General features: G+C 39.2%; 2 protein-coding genes and 1 pseudogene across 2 annotated transcripts; 2 read left to right on the top strand and 1 right to left on the bottom strand.

Moving 5' to 3' along the window:
• Window positions 1-242: 242 nt before the first annotated feature.
• On the top strand, window positions 243-2788 carry LOC149044549 (uncharacterized; annotated as a pseudogene).
• On the top strand, window positions 2656-5048 carry LOC149044548 (uncharacterized). The gene is made up of 2 exons (XM_089208593.1): window positions 2656-3558; window positions 4015-5048. Exons 1-2 carry the CDS (start codon window positions 2796-2798, stop codon window positions 4932-4934), a joined length of 1683 nt encoding a protein of 560 aa, XP_089064719.1. The 5' UTR covers window positions 2656-2795; the 3' UTR covers window positions 4935-5048.
• A 2287-nt stretch (window positions 5049-7335) lies between these two features.
• Window positions 7336-13809, bottom strand: LOC113682090 (epithelial sodium channel subunit alpha). The gene is made up of 13 exons (XM_027199240.2): window positions 13744-13809; window positions 12932-13208; window positions 12377-12482; window positions 11611-11917; window positions 11048-11178; window positions 10458-10621; window positions 9904-10014; window positions 9685-9793; window positions 9371-9449; window positions 8949-9006; window positions 8653-8723; window positions 8498-8573; window positions 7336-8146 (listed from the first exon to the last, which is right to left on the bottom strand). The coding sequence occupies exons 2-13, from the start codon at window positions 13178-13180 to the stop codon at window positions 7982-7984; spliced, it is 1626 nt and encodes a 541-aa protein (XP_027055041.2). The 5' UTR covers window positions 13181-13208; window positions 13744-13809; the 3' UTR covers window positions 7336-7981.
• Window positions 13810-13849: the final 40 nt, after the last annotated feature.

Genomic DNA, 13849 nt, shown 5'->3' with positions numbered 1-13849 from the left:
TTGCAAGAACAATAAGCAAACGAGTTCATCTCTTTAAAAATCGCAGGCTTTTATCCGCGGCGTTAATATTTTGCAAATCTAATATTAACGCTTACGATAGCAAAAAAGATCTTTATTCACCACCCCCTCCCCCCCCCCGCTCCGCCACCCACGCACACACACCTGTCACTGATACACAGACTTTAAAGACGTTTTTATGAAAAAGGGGACCTCGAGATCTCCTAGCACACGAGCCTCTCAACTCGCTCGAGATGTATGCAATGGATAATTTTCCCTTTACCTTTGTTTAGGGGTATTTGCAGTGGAAGAGTCCCACTTGTCATTGACAATATGCCCTCGCCACAGAGCGGAATTTGGTATGCGCTGGAGATCCTCAAAAGTGAAGTGTAGCATTCCACTAGATATAGCTGCTCACAAAACAGCCTCGGTCAAAGGCGATCGGCATTTGGACAGCGTTCTATCTGCATTTATTTTAAACACTGAAGGAATACTTATTCAAGTTGGATCGCGTAAGTTTATCGTAACACATTTGTAGCTAAAGTATACGCTTTAATTTTAAACGAGCGAGGGCGTAAAGCAACATATGCGCAAGCGTTACAATACCCTTTATACTCCTGTTCCCCTCCCCCCCAAAGAAGAAAATGGCTTTGAAGAATAGTAAAGAAATCGGCGATGGCCTTTTAACAAGGTTAACATTTATTTTTGCTACAGCTCTTTGCAGAATGTGCAAGCAACATTTCGCGGAGACAAACCAACAACAGAAAGTGACACCCGCACCAATGATTGAAGTTACTCCATGCGTAGAACTAGAGACTTCAGAAGCAAATGTAAGTAAGTAAACGGTAACCTTGGATACAGACAGTTATTCCAACATAACAAATGCCAAAATTCCGAAAGGGCTGGGTAACTGTGAATAACTGTAAACTTTGAAAATGACTCTGAAAATGATTTTAAGACGAATAGGTCACTGTTCGTTTCTTTAAATTCCTTTCGGTCTGGCTGGAGCGGGAGTATTGATAATGATAGCGGTATGCATGTAAATTCATATTTTCTTTTTTTTAAAATGATGTATAACTTAAGTTTCGAACTATAATAAAAAAAACTAATGCCCAGTGACAAAATAAACAGAAATATTGAAGTAACATTGATGTCTAAACGTCTTTTTTGTACGTTACAGAACAGCTCAAACTCATCTCCAGGACAAAGTGATACCGGTCAATCTGTTGAAGAGTTCGCAGAAAGCCTTGGACGTCTAACAATCGCTGATGACACCTTTCTGTCACCAGACACAATAAGCACAGCTTCCACTCAGAGTGACGAGCCCACACCTGTGATCTTACATGAGCCGCGCGAAAAGCTGAGTGAGTTCCTGGCAGCATGCAAACTTGAACCGCTTGGAAAGCCATGGCTTTCTTGGAGTGATTCCTCTGAGCGAACAAGACAACGTCAAACAAGGAGAGCCACAGAAATAGTAGCAACTGTGCTAAAGAGCGTCACCCCTGATAATGCTGGTGAACTCTGGCGACGTTTAGCCTCTTCTACGGCTATGAACAAGGCCCTAGGTGTAAGTGAGTTGTCACATTCAGAGCATTTGTATTTAGAGGCACTAGCAGAAGCGTACCAGAATGCAACCAGCTGGGATACCCGTAGACAAGTGCTTTCGATTATGGCAGGGGTTTGAACTTTCAACGACATTTCCCTTTATATCCCGGGGTTGACAAGATACCGATACTCCATGGCTAATCTTCATCGATCACAGTTTGGCCGAGGCGCTCAAGTTCCACAACAGCCTACCACACGAATACGAGTAGACTTGAGGCAGCTTGACCACTTTCTTGGTTTCATCACGAGCCCGCATCTTGTTCAGGACCTTCCATTTGGGCAGAAACATCTCAAGCTTTCGTCTGGTGAGGTTATTCAAGTACCTAACGTAATCCGTATGATGATACCCGAGCGAGTGATACAACAGTACACTCAGTACTGTTTGGAGATCAACTTCAAACCATTCAGCGAAACTACTATGAGACGGATACTCTTTGAGTGCAGTGCCTCTGTAAGAAAATCACTGCAGGGCTTACATTATTTTGCAGCTGAAGGTGCTCGCGCATTTGATGATCTCGTGGCCCTCGTACGCCAAATAGGGGGATTAGGTTCCGGCAAGGAGTGGGAGACTACAGTTGTGCAAGCTCTTATGACAAGCAAGCAGTATTTGAAGGGGGACTATAAGGTAATGTGAATTCTGACTCCAGAAAGATAGCTTGAATAAAACTAAAAGTAAGTACTTATTTTACCTCGTCAACAAAATCATTCCGTAAAACAAATATATATTTTGTACTCTTTTTCTTCACTAAGTGGTGCACGTGTAACTAGCTTACATAAATTCTCGAGATTAACAATGCGCGCACGAGGATAGTTTTTTTTTCTAAGGTTAAGGTTAAAAGTTATTCGCCCCCTTACGTTAATAATATATGTTAGATTAAAAAATCATTTGATTAACTATTATATTGAAGTATAAGCACAGACAAACAGTAATCTCAGTTTTGTTTTATCAACAGGTTCATGTCACAAGCCCCTCTAACGTAGCAGACCATTGTGTGTTGTTTGCTCTTAGCGACAGTAGTGATGCAGATTACCAGCAATAATGCAGTCACCAACACACTGATCTTTGTGACCGTTGTCAAAGTCTTCAAGAAACTCTGGCAAAGATTGAACGGGTCCTTGGCGAGACGACCTTTCCGACTCAGGACGCGAAAGACGAAGCGCTATTTATATTCCAGACAGCCCAGCAGGCCATAATGTCCTGGAAATGCCACATCCTTAGATCAGCTAACCAAGACCAAGCGAGAATAGATGCACTGGAGAAACTTGACGACAACACTGTCTTGATAATTAACGACTGGGCCATGAAGTTCCTGCCACAAAAATACAGAGAGTCCCAAACCGACTGGTTTGGTAAGCGAGGTATCTCCTGGCACGTTTCTGTCGTCTACCGTCGTGTGAACGGGGTACTCCAGTGGCAGGGCTTTCTGCACATAGTCCAGTCGTGCAATCAAGGCAGTGCTGCAGTGGTTAAAATCATGCAGGATGTCCTGAATACCATCAAGCTGGAGCACAGTGAGATTAACAAGGCGTTCTTTCGCCAAGATAACGCAGGATGTTATCATTCGTCGTCCACCGTACTCTCATGCCCAGTGATATCCTCCTCCACCGGCATCGAAATCAAGCGCATTGACTTTTCTGACCCACAGGGTGGAAAAGGTGCCGCAGACAGGCTCGCTGCAACCTGCAAGAATCACGTCAGGACTTTCGTAAACGAAGGAAATGACGTGACCAATGTCGAACAACTGAAGAGTGCTCTTCTTTCGCATGGGGGGATAGAAGGAGTTCGAGTTGCTGTCATGCAAAGTGTTGAAGAGGAAGCAGTAGTAGATGACAACAGAAAGATTATTGGTATCAACAAATTAAACAATTTCGAGTTTAAAGACGAAATTCTCGTAGCTTGGCGCGCTTATGGTATGGGAAAGGGAAAAGAGATCCCATTGGAAACAACATCAGAAGGTTAGTCTAATGAAAATTCACAATTCTTCCTTTTTTAGAATTATTTCATCGCGCAAATATATATTTTTTTATAGTTTGAGTAAAAAGGTGTACGTTTATCGTTTGTTATAGCCTTCAGACGCATGAAAGGCATCCATTTCCCATCCTGGTACGCAGGAGGAGCGGGTGTCTGCCACCCCGTGGGGTTTTGCTTTGTAAAAGACTTAAGCCCCTTAGACACTTAATAAATTTAAGTCCTTGATTTGTTCTACAAAATTTTTAAAACGAACTTTGCAGAATATGGCGGTTCTGAAGAACATGTCCGGTCATAATATGTAAAAAGCAAACGTTTCATCTGTTCGCGCAGCAAAGTGGACCGAAGGGGCACTCTTCACAGACTGTGCAGAGTAAATTATTGAAGTAGGTTAACAGTGCTGTTTATGTAAATCTTGTTTCTTTATGTGTTATCTACTTCAGAGCATGGCATTGGTTGGCTTTCATCTGAGTTTTCTTCTCGAGACTTTAAACCCCTTAGCCCAAAACCGACTCAGTCAAGGAAGAAGCAAGAGACGGAAGTGGAGCAGGTTCATGATCCCACTGACAATACAAATGAATCGTCATCCGTGTTTACCTGCCCTCAGGATGGGTGTGTTAAGGTCTTTCAAAGGCTGTCTTCTCTCGAAAAGTACCTATCTTTAGAGAAATGTACCAAGTCTTTAGAGAAACGGTCTTTGTTAGACCTTGCCAAACTGGACTACAAGTCCAGGTTGGAGGAGGGCACGACCAGTCAAGTTATTTCGTTTGCGTCTTTTAGGGATACAAGAGAAGCTACATCCGGCGAAGTAGAGGTAAAAGAAGGATGGGCGCTAAAGCCGAGCAAAAAAGCATATCGCTTTAACCAAAACCAGAGGGATTATCTAAATGCGAAGTTTACAATTGGTCAAACCAGCGGCAGAAAACTGGACGGTGATATCGTATCACGTGAAATGAGACGTGCACAAAGACTTGATGGTGTTCGTTTGTTCAAAGTATCCGAGTTTCTTACCCCGCAGCAGTGCACTTCATATTTCTCACGTCTTGCAGCGAAGGTCCGACGGCAAACATCCGACGATGCTGAAATCCAAGCTGTAGTAGAAGAGGAAAACTTTACCATGGCAAGAGAAACAATCCTATCCATCACGCTACAGCAACCCATCACTTACGATCAGTACGATATCTGTGCCATGGCCAAGGGAGGATCTCTGGAGCGACTTAAACTTGGAATGCTTCAGAACATTTGTCAGCAACTAGAATTAGAAGTACCTCCCAAGCCTGTTCGCCGCAAAGCGCTCTACGTTGACTTGCTGAAAAAAGCCGTCATTAATTGCACTTGCCAGCTCCGTGGGAAAAATATGTAGAAACAGAAAGTACTACCCTGCTCACAGACGTTTTTCTGTTTTGGGAATTTGGTGCGCGCACAAGATAAGCGATTGCTCGTGACAGAGGGCGGAACGCGGTTTTTTTTTATACGTGCACTCGACGATATCTAAAAATGAAGAGAGTCTGTGAACAGGCTAGTAAAGTACACAAATTGTAGAGTTTTGCCTAAACGGTGTTCTCACTTTTCCTCAGAGGCTTGCTTCCAGGAGTGAATCATTCACCATTTGTTCTCGCCGGAATAACTAACTCAAGAAAAAATCTATTTTGTTCATTGTTTTGCTTCCTTTACTTATTTTTGAAGTTTGTTTATGTTTAAAAGAGCGTTCCTTTTCGGAAAGTGAGATCATTTCTTGTTTGTCAGGGTGAGTCCTTGTTACAAATCAGTCAGTTACCTTTCAGCTCGTGACTATTTGCAAGTTATAAATGTCTCTTCCCGCTCTGACAAATCAATGACATCTTATCTTATAAATGTGAAGAGGTATTTTAGCCTGCATAACAGCCGCTTTATGAGCCAAGCGAGGCGAACGCGGCATTTGCTCGAAGCACGAAACGAGTGCGAAGCGCGAGACGAGGGATGGAGAAAAATAAAGCTTTATTTTTCTCCTCCCCTCGTCGCTTCTCGCGCTTCGTGCAAAATGCCACTTTCGCCTCGCTTGGCTCATAAAGCGCCTTTTATGCAGGCTGGAGGTATTTCTGCAAGTTCTTTGAGTTAACCAAAGATAGCTTTGTTTATCTTCACTAAACAACACTTCTAGAGGTCTCTAGAGAAAGCGCTACGCGCGAGAATGTGGAATTTTATAACACTCCACATCGCGTATTCAGCCCTGCGGAGTGGTTCTCTTTTTCTCGCGCTTGCGGCGTGAATTGGTCATAGTTAACTCAAAGATTATTATTAGCCTCAATAGGCTTTTCAACAATTTTGAAGAGGTCTGGAAGGTTTTAAGGATGCGATAAGCACACGCAAGTTTGAAGTTGTGTTGTGGACAAGCTCTAAATGAAACTGAGAATTTCTAGTTACCTGGCTAGGGTTTCCTGGTTTCGGAGGAAAAATCATAAAAAAAAATCCGAAACAAAACTAAAGCAAGCTATAAAGTTGACTTTTATGCTTTTTTTTTTTCTTTTTTTGCTGTAGGGATTATTGCAAGGTGGGAAATTCGGGAATAACGAACTTATTAAGGAAACATTTGTGTTTGAAATATTTTGGGAAATATTATACCACTCTGAATCAAAAACTGTGATGAATGTCTTTCACAGCCGGTCAGCATATGCATGTGTCCAGACCAATACAAATATATAAATTAAATAAAGCAAGAAGGTCTGTTCTGTGAAAAGTTTATATATTTTTTTTACCAAAACAAAGGCCGAAAACAGAAGCTTTTGAGTATTTCGTGATAGTTTGCTAACGTGACCTTGGCATGTAACCGATTTCCGGGTCAGTAGAGGTCATAAGACCTTGTGGTGGCTTGAAATCTTAACTAAACGAATTCAAAATCGAAGTCAACGGTCTCGAATGCATTTTAATTCTGCTTTTTCCCCCTGAAGAAAACTATTTTAAAATTGTGGTAACGGAGTTTCGTCAAGCGATGACAGCTTCAGTTCGAAGTTGCGATCTCAATGATTTCGCTGGTAGCAAAGTAGCTAAACAAACGTTTTTCAGTCGTCATATAAAAAGTTATTTACGGCTCTTACCAACACAGCTGAAAGCTAGAAATAACATTTTCACTGTAAAAACATATTACAAGCAACAGTAAGTAGTCCTTTTACACTAAACTTGGCATTTAGTATGAATTCATTCAGCGGACCGTCTAATTTGCATAAAGTTTATTAACTTAAATTCTCAAATTGCTTACTCCAGTGTCAGGGCTGTATTTAATTTCCAGAGCTAAAACGTTCCTGTAATTTACTTCAATAGCCAAGGCTTTATTCTATATGGGTTTTACTAGGAAGCGGCATATACCAGAGGGCTTTTACAAAGGTTAAAGTTCGCTTTCATTTTCTAACATTTCAAGAGACACAAATACGACCTTTTTAAACTTGTCGATCGTAAATGTTAAAAACTTCTTTCTTCAAATTTTCTTTTAGGATTTTGAAGATTAAGAACGAAATAATACTCGGCTGAAGTTTCGATGTTAGGGATTGTTTCTTATGCGTTCACCGTTTTCTCGAAGTTGCGGTCGGATTCTATTGTTTTTAAGCGCGAAAAGACAGCAATAAAACGATTTTTCAAACTATTTGTTATTTCTCCCGTACAATGAATCGCTTGAACCCAAAACTATTTTTCCTTGAATTAGGTCACTAAAAGGGATGTTTTGGCAAAAGAAAAAAAAATTCAATTTTTTTACGAGTGTCTTGCGATTTTCGATTTTCTCGGAAAATGGCTCTTAATTCTTCACAAAACAAAGGAACTCAAAATCTGTATGTTACAATGATCAGTTCTACTGTTTTTTCCACATGATTTTCGTTTTCCATTGCAAAATCAATGCTGTTAAGCAACCAACCTCACTTCAACTACAAACTCTACCAGGTGGTCATTATTATGGGCTTTTGACTCTACCAAAAAAAAGGCGAAAAAAGGCAACAAGAGCTAAAATAAAAAAAAATGAAAAAGGAAAGAAAGGAAACAGAAACAAACTACTAATATCTTACAGTGATGGTAGCAATTTTGACAATAAGATACTACATCAAGAAATGTCTCAACTTGATAAATTTTAACTTATCTCGAACGCTCCATTTTCTTAAATATTTAGTCATCACGTAAAGCCTTTAATGACGATTCCTTCTTGGTCAATTAACATATATTTACAAGAAAACGCTTTGCAAATAGTATCAAATGTTTCACGATGATATTATTTTTGCTTCACTGACATCACCAAAAAGATGATATAAACAATAGACTTATGCTTCCAACAATTTTTTTTGTCTTTTTAGCCAAGTTTAAGCGCTTACCGAAATGCCCCCTCCGACTTACTACAATGTAGATAAAGAAATATTTGACATAGATGCTACTCTATGATTTCTTGTGTATCTAACGGGGAGAAGGTTCCGCATTGATGATATTTCTTGAGAAAGACCTCTTGATAAGACTTCTGATGATGAGGAGAATAAGCTCCAAAAACTCGCAACAAGTTAACACTGAAATACCAATCCAAAGTCCAAGCTGTCCTCCAATATCTGCAACAAGATTCACTTTCTGCAAAACCAAAACATGGATGCTGTGTAAATCAATTGAGTTATTACTCCGAATTACCTGAGCTGTGTCTTCTCCATATGACCAGTGTTATAGAAATTGTTCTACAAATTACACACACCATGTAGAGCTTTTCTAGTAGGCTGAGGAGATTACATTGCTGAGTTTGTAAGGGATAGCAAATTATTCCATACAGATTTCTAAAGTATGCATGGAATAAGGGTATCTTTCTGTAAAAGCCGCTGGGAAGGAAAATAAAAATCAGCATCAGAGCAACACTCTTAGAATATCAATAAATCAAACTTGGCAATAACGTAGAAGTGACAGTCAATGTCACTTTTATATCATATCTACCTTATAGCTGACACTTTCTACAACTCTTTCAAAGTTTAGCTGCTCAAAGAATATTCTCGCTTGAAGAAAATTCTCACTGTAACAATAATAGGAATAAATCAGTGATAAAATTGAACACTCCAGCCTCCAAACAAACAACATCATGTTTTACTCACCTGAGATAGAATCCATATTTATCTTCGGTAATAAACCATTGTTTTTCTCGAAGACGACCCATAAGAATCCCCTTAGATAAAAAAAAAAAAAAAAACTTTCAAATAGGTGTCAACATACAAGACATGGTAACGATGTAATTATTGAAAAACAAAAAACAATGACAAACGTACAACAAAAACAACATCAACAGTTAAAAAATCGTTAATGACGATTAATAAGAATTAATTCGTTTTTTTTTGTGCTCCGAGATTCGTTTACGGTGACTAAAAATCAAGGGAAAAGAATCTAGTCTTACTTCATATCCCATGGAAGGCCATTCTCCCATTGACTGTGAGGTCCTAAATTCCACTTCTCTGTAGTGACGAAAGAAGAATCACTCCATGATTACCTCATTTCAAAATGCACTTATGTAATAAATTTGAACGAGAAAGAATATGTGCTGACGGCATGAAATCTATGTCTGCCTAAAAACGGAATGACAAAAATCAAGTTAAATACAAAATGAGCCAGACACTTCCAAAATAGCTGCTAATTCGGTTAATTTCATTGCACACTTTTTTTATACCGCAGATATGCAGAGTTTTTAAAACATGAGAAACAATTTGCCAAACATTACAACAACGACAAATATATAAATCAGCAGCGAAGAATGTCCGAAACTTTTTATTAATCTTCATGTATTACAAATCGATAGATTGTTGATGGTCATAATCAAACCTGCAGGGTGTGGGACAGTTCTCTTTGCAGCTGAGCTTCCCTTCAAGTAATCTCTGTAGCAATGTTCGCAGACATCGGGCTAGAAGACAAGTAAAGTTAACGATAAGTCCCATGAAAAAAGAACACATGTAAAGAATATTGGATTGAATTGGGCGCTTTTCATATGTGAATACGTTTATTCATCATCGTTTTTTTTGTGTGTATGCAAACGATGACGAGTGAACTTTGAACAGTGTTACCCGTAAGCATCTAGCATTTCAGTACCAAAGCTTAAATTAAATAAGGAATAGAATATCAGTCCGGATGTTGTTTACCTGTGGTGGAGTTTTTTATGTCGCATATATTAGAGTCTGTGGGAAATTGAGCCTCAGCACATCCACATTCTGAAAGCTGTTTATTAGCAAGGCACGAATTCAAGCAAGCCTGTTGGATAGGAAACATTATCATCACTCATACTCAGCATTTAGTGTCGTGATCAAAACCATGCAAATCATCCTTTACATAGTGTAACCCACGTAACCTTATTTTCTCACCTGCCTAGAGTATGTCGTATGGAATTTCTTCCCATAAATATCTTTTTCTTTGACATCATCACCAGAAATGCAACTTCCATTCCCAAATGGATCCACGCGTTCAATAACAGTCTAATAAAGTAAACAGAGTAATATTCGAATAATGAAGCGAGGTATGATATTTGTAGTTTTTTAGGATTGTGTGTCAGATTCGCCGCCAGGGTGTGGAGAGGAAGAAACAATGATGATGATAATGAAACACTACGTACCGCTGTGTTCTTTTAAACATAGCCAGGAACATATTTGGATTGGTTCAGTGTAGAAAGAGAGAGAGAGAGAGCGAGAGAGAGCCAGAGAGAGAGAGAGCCAGAGAGAGAGAAAGAGAGAGAGAGAGAGAGGCAAATGCAGACACGAGCCGGAAGGACAAAAACACAGACAGGTACGCCTGGTACTTGTTATTGAGTAAGCGCAGAGGTGGCTCAGTAGGATGGTAAATACCGATTTATTGACTGATAAATGGACGAAAGGGCTAGGGGTCTTTTGATAGAAGAATGAAAACAATATTTTATTCACACCTTTCTGATGGCAAACGAGGTTGAACGGCTCGGTAAAACATCATAACCTTCATTTTCTGGAAATGGCATTTGTCCCTGGTCGTGAATGACAATCCTAGCACCAGCAGTATGGGATAGCTGTGATACGTATTGTGACTGTTCTATAAATAGCTTCAATTTCAAACCTAAGGAAGGCAAGTAAATTTAAGTTTCAGTTAAGTTTTTCTGGCTTTACCTGCCTGATAAGTGATCTACCTTTCTCGATAGTTTTTGGTTTAAATATCCTTCAGCGAGAAAGCCCACTAAAAAATATAGGGACACAAGCAATTATTTTCTAATCTTTCCGTGAATGTTAATTTTTTTGTCTCAATAATCATATTTTTTCAATCCTCGAAGCAATGCAGAAATCATATCTTTTCCAGCTCACAGTCAGGACACATGCACATTTTGCAGTCCTTTATTGAAAGATGAATGTAAATATTAAGAAAAAATGCACCCAGTGAAAAATCAGAGATGAAAATAACCTGACTTCTCAGAGCTGTGCTGTGCTGTGCTGTGCTCTGAGAAGGCAAAATTTAAAAGAAATGAGCAATATACACGAATTATCTCACCTCCAGCAGGTCCAGTGCTATGTGAGTGTAAAATTTTCTGAGGCTTACCAAAATCGTCCAGCCCGCCGTTAAACGTGAAACAATTACCAAAACGAAAATCCCAAAAGTTGTGCCAGTGCTTTGAATAGTTTCTGCGAGAGTTGCAGTTAAAAAAACAAATGAATTAATTAAAAATAAGGTTGAATATAGCAGAAAGTCAACCGCTGGAGAAATAACTGTCAAGAGATATGTATGATATATGTTAATACTAATAACACCAATCCACATGAATCCACTTGAAACCGTCACAACTAGCTATGGCAGGGTATAGCTTCCCAGTTTTTATTAGACATTATATTTGGGCAACTTGGCCATCTTTCTTGATTAAACGAGATTAGCTTCAATCCAAATTTATGAATCATGCCGATTTCGAAAAAACTAACCCGGGAGCATTGAAACTAAAAAGGTTGTGAAAATGTTTCCTGTCTTGGACGAAATTTAAGTTGATTTCACATGCATCTCTAGTCATGTCAGATCCTCTACTTTGATAAATCTCTAGACACAACGGGCCATAAATGAATTACCTGCAGTCATAGCCTCTAAAAGAACACTCGAACACGAAATCTTCATATTGATGGCCTAATTTGAACAGTGTTGAATGATTCTCTTGTGCAATCTTGGCGAGTAAGGCTTCTTCAATCAGATACTCGATCATTTTAGCTTCCTCCCCAGAGATGTCAAGTGAATCATAAGCATCTGCAACACCTTCATAAAAGTCATCCTCATTGTACTCTTCTCCGGATCCAGATGACTCTAGAGAAGAATCTTCTGTGGAGTTGCCCGCAGTATCAGAGGAGTTGTTGCTTTGTTCAATCGGTATTGATACATTCACTTGAATCAAATAAAGGGGAAATTCATAACTATGGATGAAAAAAGCCTATAGTTTTTTTTCCTATGAGCTTTTTCCCGTCCATATGTAACTTTTCTTAGAATTCGTGCTCTAGAGATTTTTTTCCTGGATCGCGTTTAATCTCATCAGGGAGAGGGTTAAGGATCGTTTATAAAAAGCAAAAAGGCTAGGCGACTAAGGTCCTCTAGACTTCTTTCCTCTTAGTCTAGCGTCCCGAATATAATCCGAGCTATCAGGACGATTCTGGCTAAGCCCAAACAATCGGTAACGACACAGAAGATAGATCGCCTGCTTGAAGCTGAGGTTTCTCGAGCCATTTTCAAATGATTGCTTGGACGGTCCTAATTCTGTCTAAGAGTAGGTCAATTTAGACAATCTTTATGTTCGTTCTATACATAAAAACTAAGCCTTAGAAAAATAATAAGTGCCCTAGTGCATACCTTGTGAGCTTATACTTGCAATTATATCGTCGAAGTAGCTGTCTGGAAGCTTATCAAAGCGAAGCATGTTCATGTTACATATGGTCACTGCTGGAAACTTAGCGTTCTGAAAACAGGCGATCGTTAAATATTTAATTAGGTACTAGATAGATATAGATCAAAGATGATAAAAGTCCCTACAAAAAGATGTTTTATATCCCGGCATGGCTGCCGTAAGGGATAATCGCTGACTAGCGGGCAGGGGGTATCTATTTATTACAAAATTGTTATAATTCACTGGTGCTGATTTATTATCTTTTTGATGGCTTGTTTACTTTAATGTTGTTTTTGCTTTTTTTATTTTTTATTTTTACTTGTGTTTTCATCTTATCTGTTTTTTTTAGATGATTCTCTATAACCTGCAAAGTTATTAAATACTGTCGTTTCAACCATGGCCTAATTAATTCGAATTCGATAAATTTTTCAGCCATTGTTTCCTCTTTTGCATATGCTTCCAAGCATCTCCCTGAATAATCAAAATGGTTCGCTATTTTTCAGTGAGGCAAGAACACTTACGCTTTCATGTTCGACTTTTATCGTGGTTGAGACAGGATGGCTGAGGTATATGGAAAACAAGTTATACACCTGCAGCACAAACATTGTTGATGCCCCAATGCAAAATAAGCTCCATATCAAGCGACTGATCACATTGCTGCTCTCTGATAACCGTCCAAGGCCATGAGCAGTCGTATAGCTACAGAAATCATTTAGCAAGTGCTTCAATGATTTAGGCTTTTCGTAGCCAATCCTGCCATCTTTGTCCATAACTCGCGTCCTTTCGACCCACGCCTTTCTGAAGAAGCAAAACTTTCAAGAGGATCAGAATGTTCAAGGTGAGTTCAATTAATCCTATAATTACTCTCCTCACAACCAGCTCGATTTTAAAAGACGTTGTGAGAAGCAATTTCAATGTGATGAAGATCATGTAAGCTCACTCACGATGTGTTCTAACAGCGTGAGAAACACCTTTTCAGTTCAGTCATAAAAACCATAAGAAACCATTTCTCGAATAAATATCTACTTTAGTTCTAACTCAAATGGTGATGATGAGGCGAAAAGGAAAGAGCATGTGTCTCAACACATCGAGGGCCCTTTCGCAATGAATCATGACATTCTCCAAACTGGGTCAATTTTACTTTTTGAGAAAATAGTTCTCTTGGAATGAGATTTGACGTCTCAATGAAACGGCGCCTACAAGTTCGCAATAACCGATAACTTCAGATCCATGTGATGACATGAATGTTGACCAAAAAAAGCAAAAAAAGTAGTAGTAAAGCTAGGGGTCACTGTACCTTAAAAGGGTAATGACGAAGAATGATATGGTTTACCTAGAGATCCGAACGAGTGAACGTAGGTAATGTAACTTGCCTCGTGGATAATGCAGTTGAGTTATAATCCTGTTTGTCTACCAATTCATTAGTGAATCAGTATTAT

Source organism: Pocillopora damicornis, chromosome 6 (genome assembly GCF_964200805.1).
Source record: "Pocillopora damicornis chromosome 6, jaPocDami1.2, whole genome shotgun sequence".
NCBI classification, from domain to species: domain Eukaryota; kingdom Metazoa; phylum Cnidaria; class Anthozoa; order Scleractinia; family Pocilloporidae; genus Pocillopora; species Pocillopora damicornis.
The sequence above is the reverse complement of the archived record's forward strand: the minus strand, read 5'-3'. Positions and strand labels throughout refer to the sequence as shown.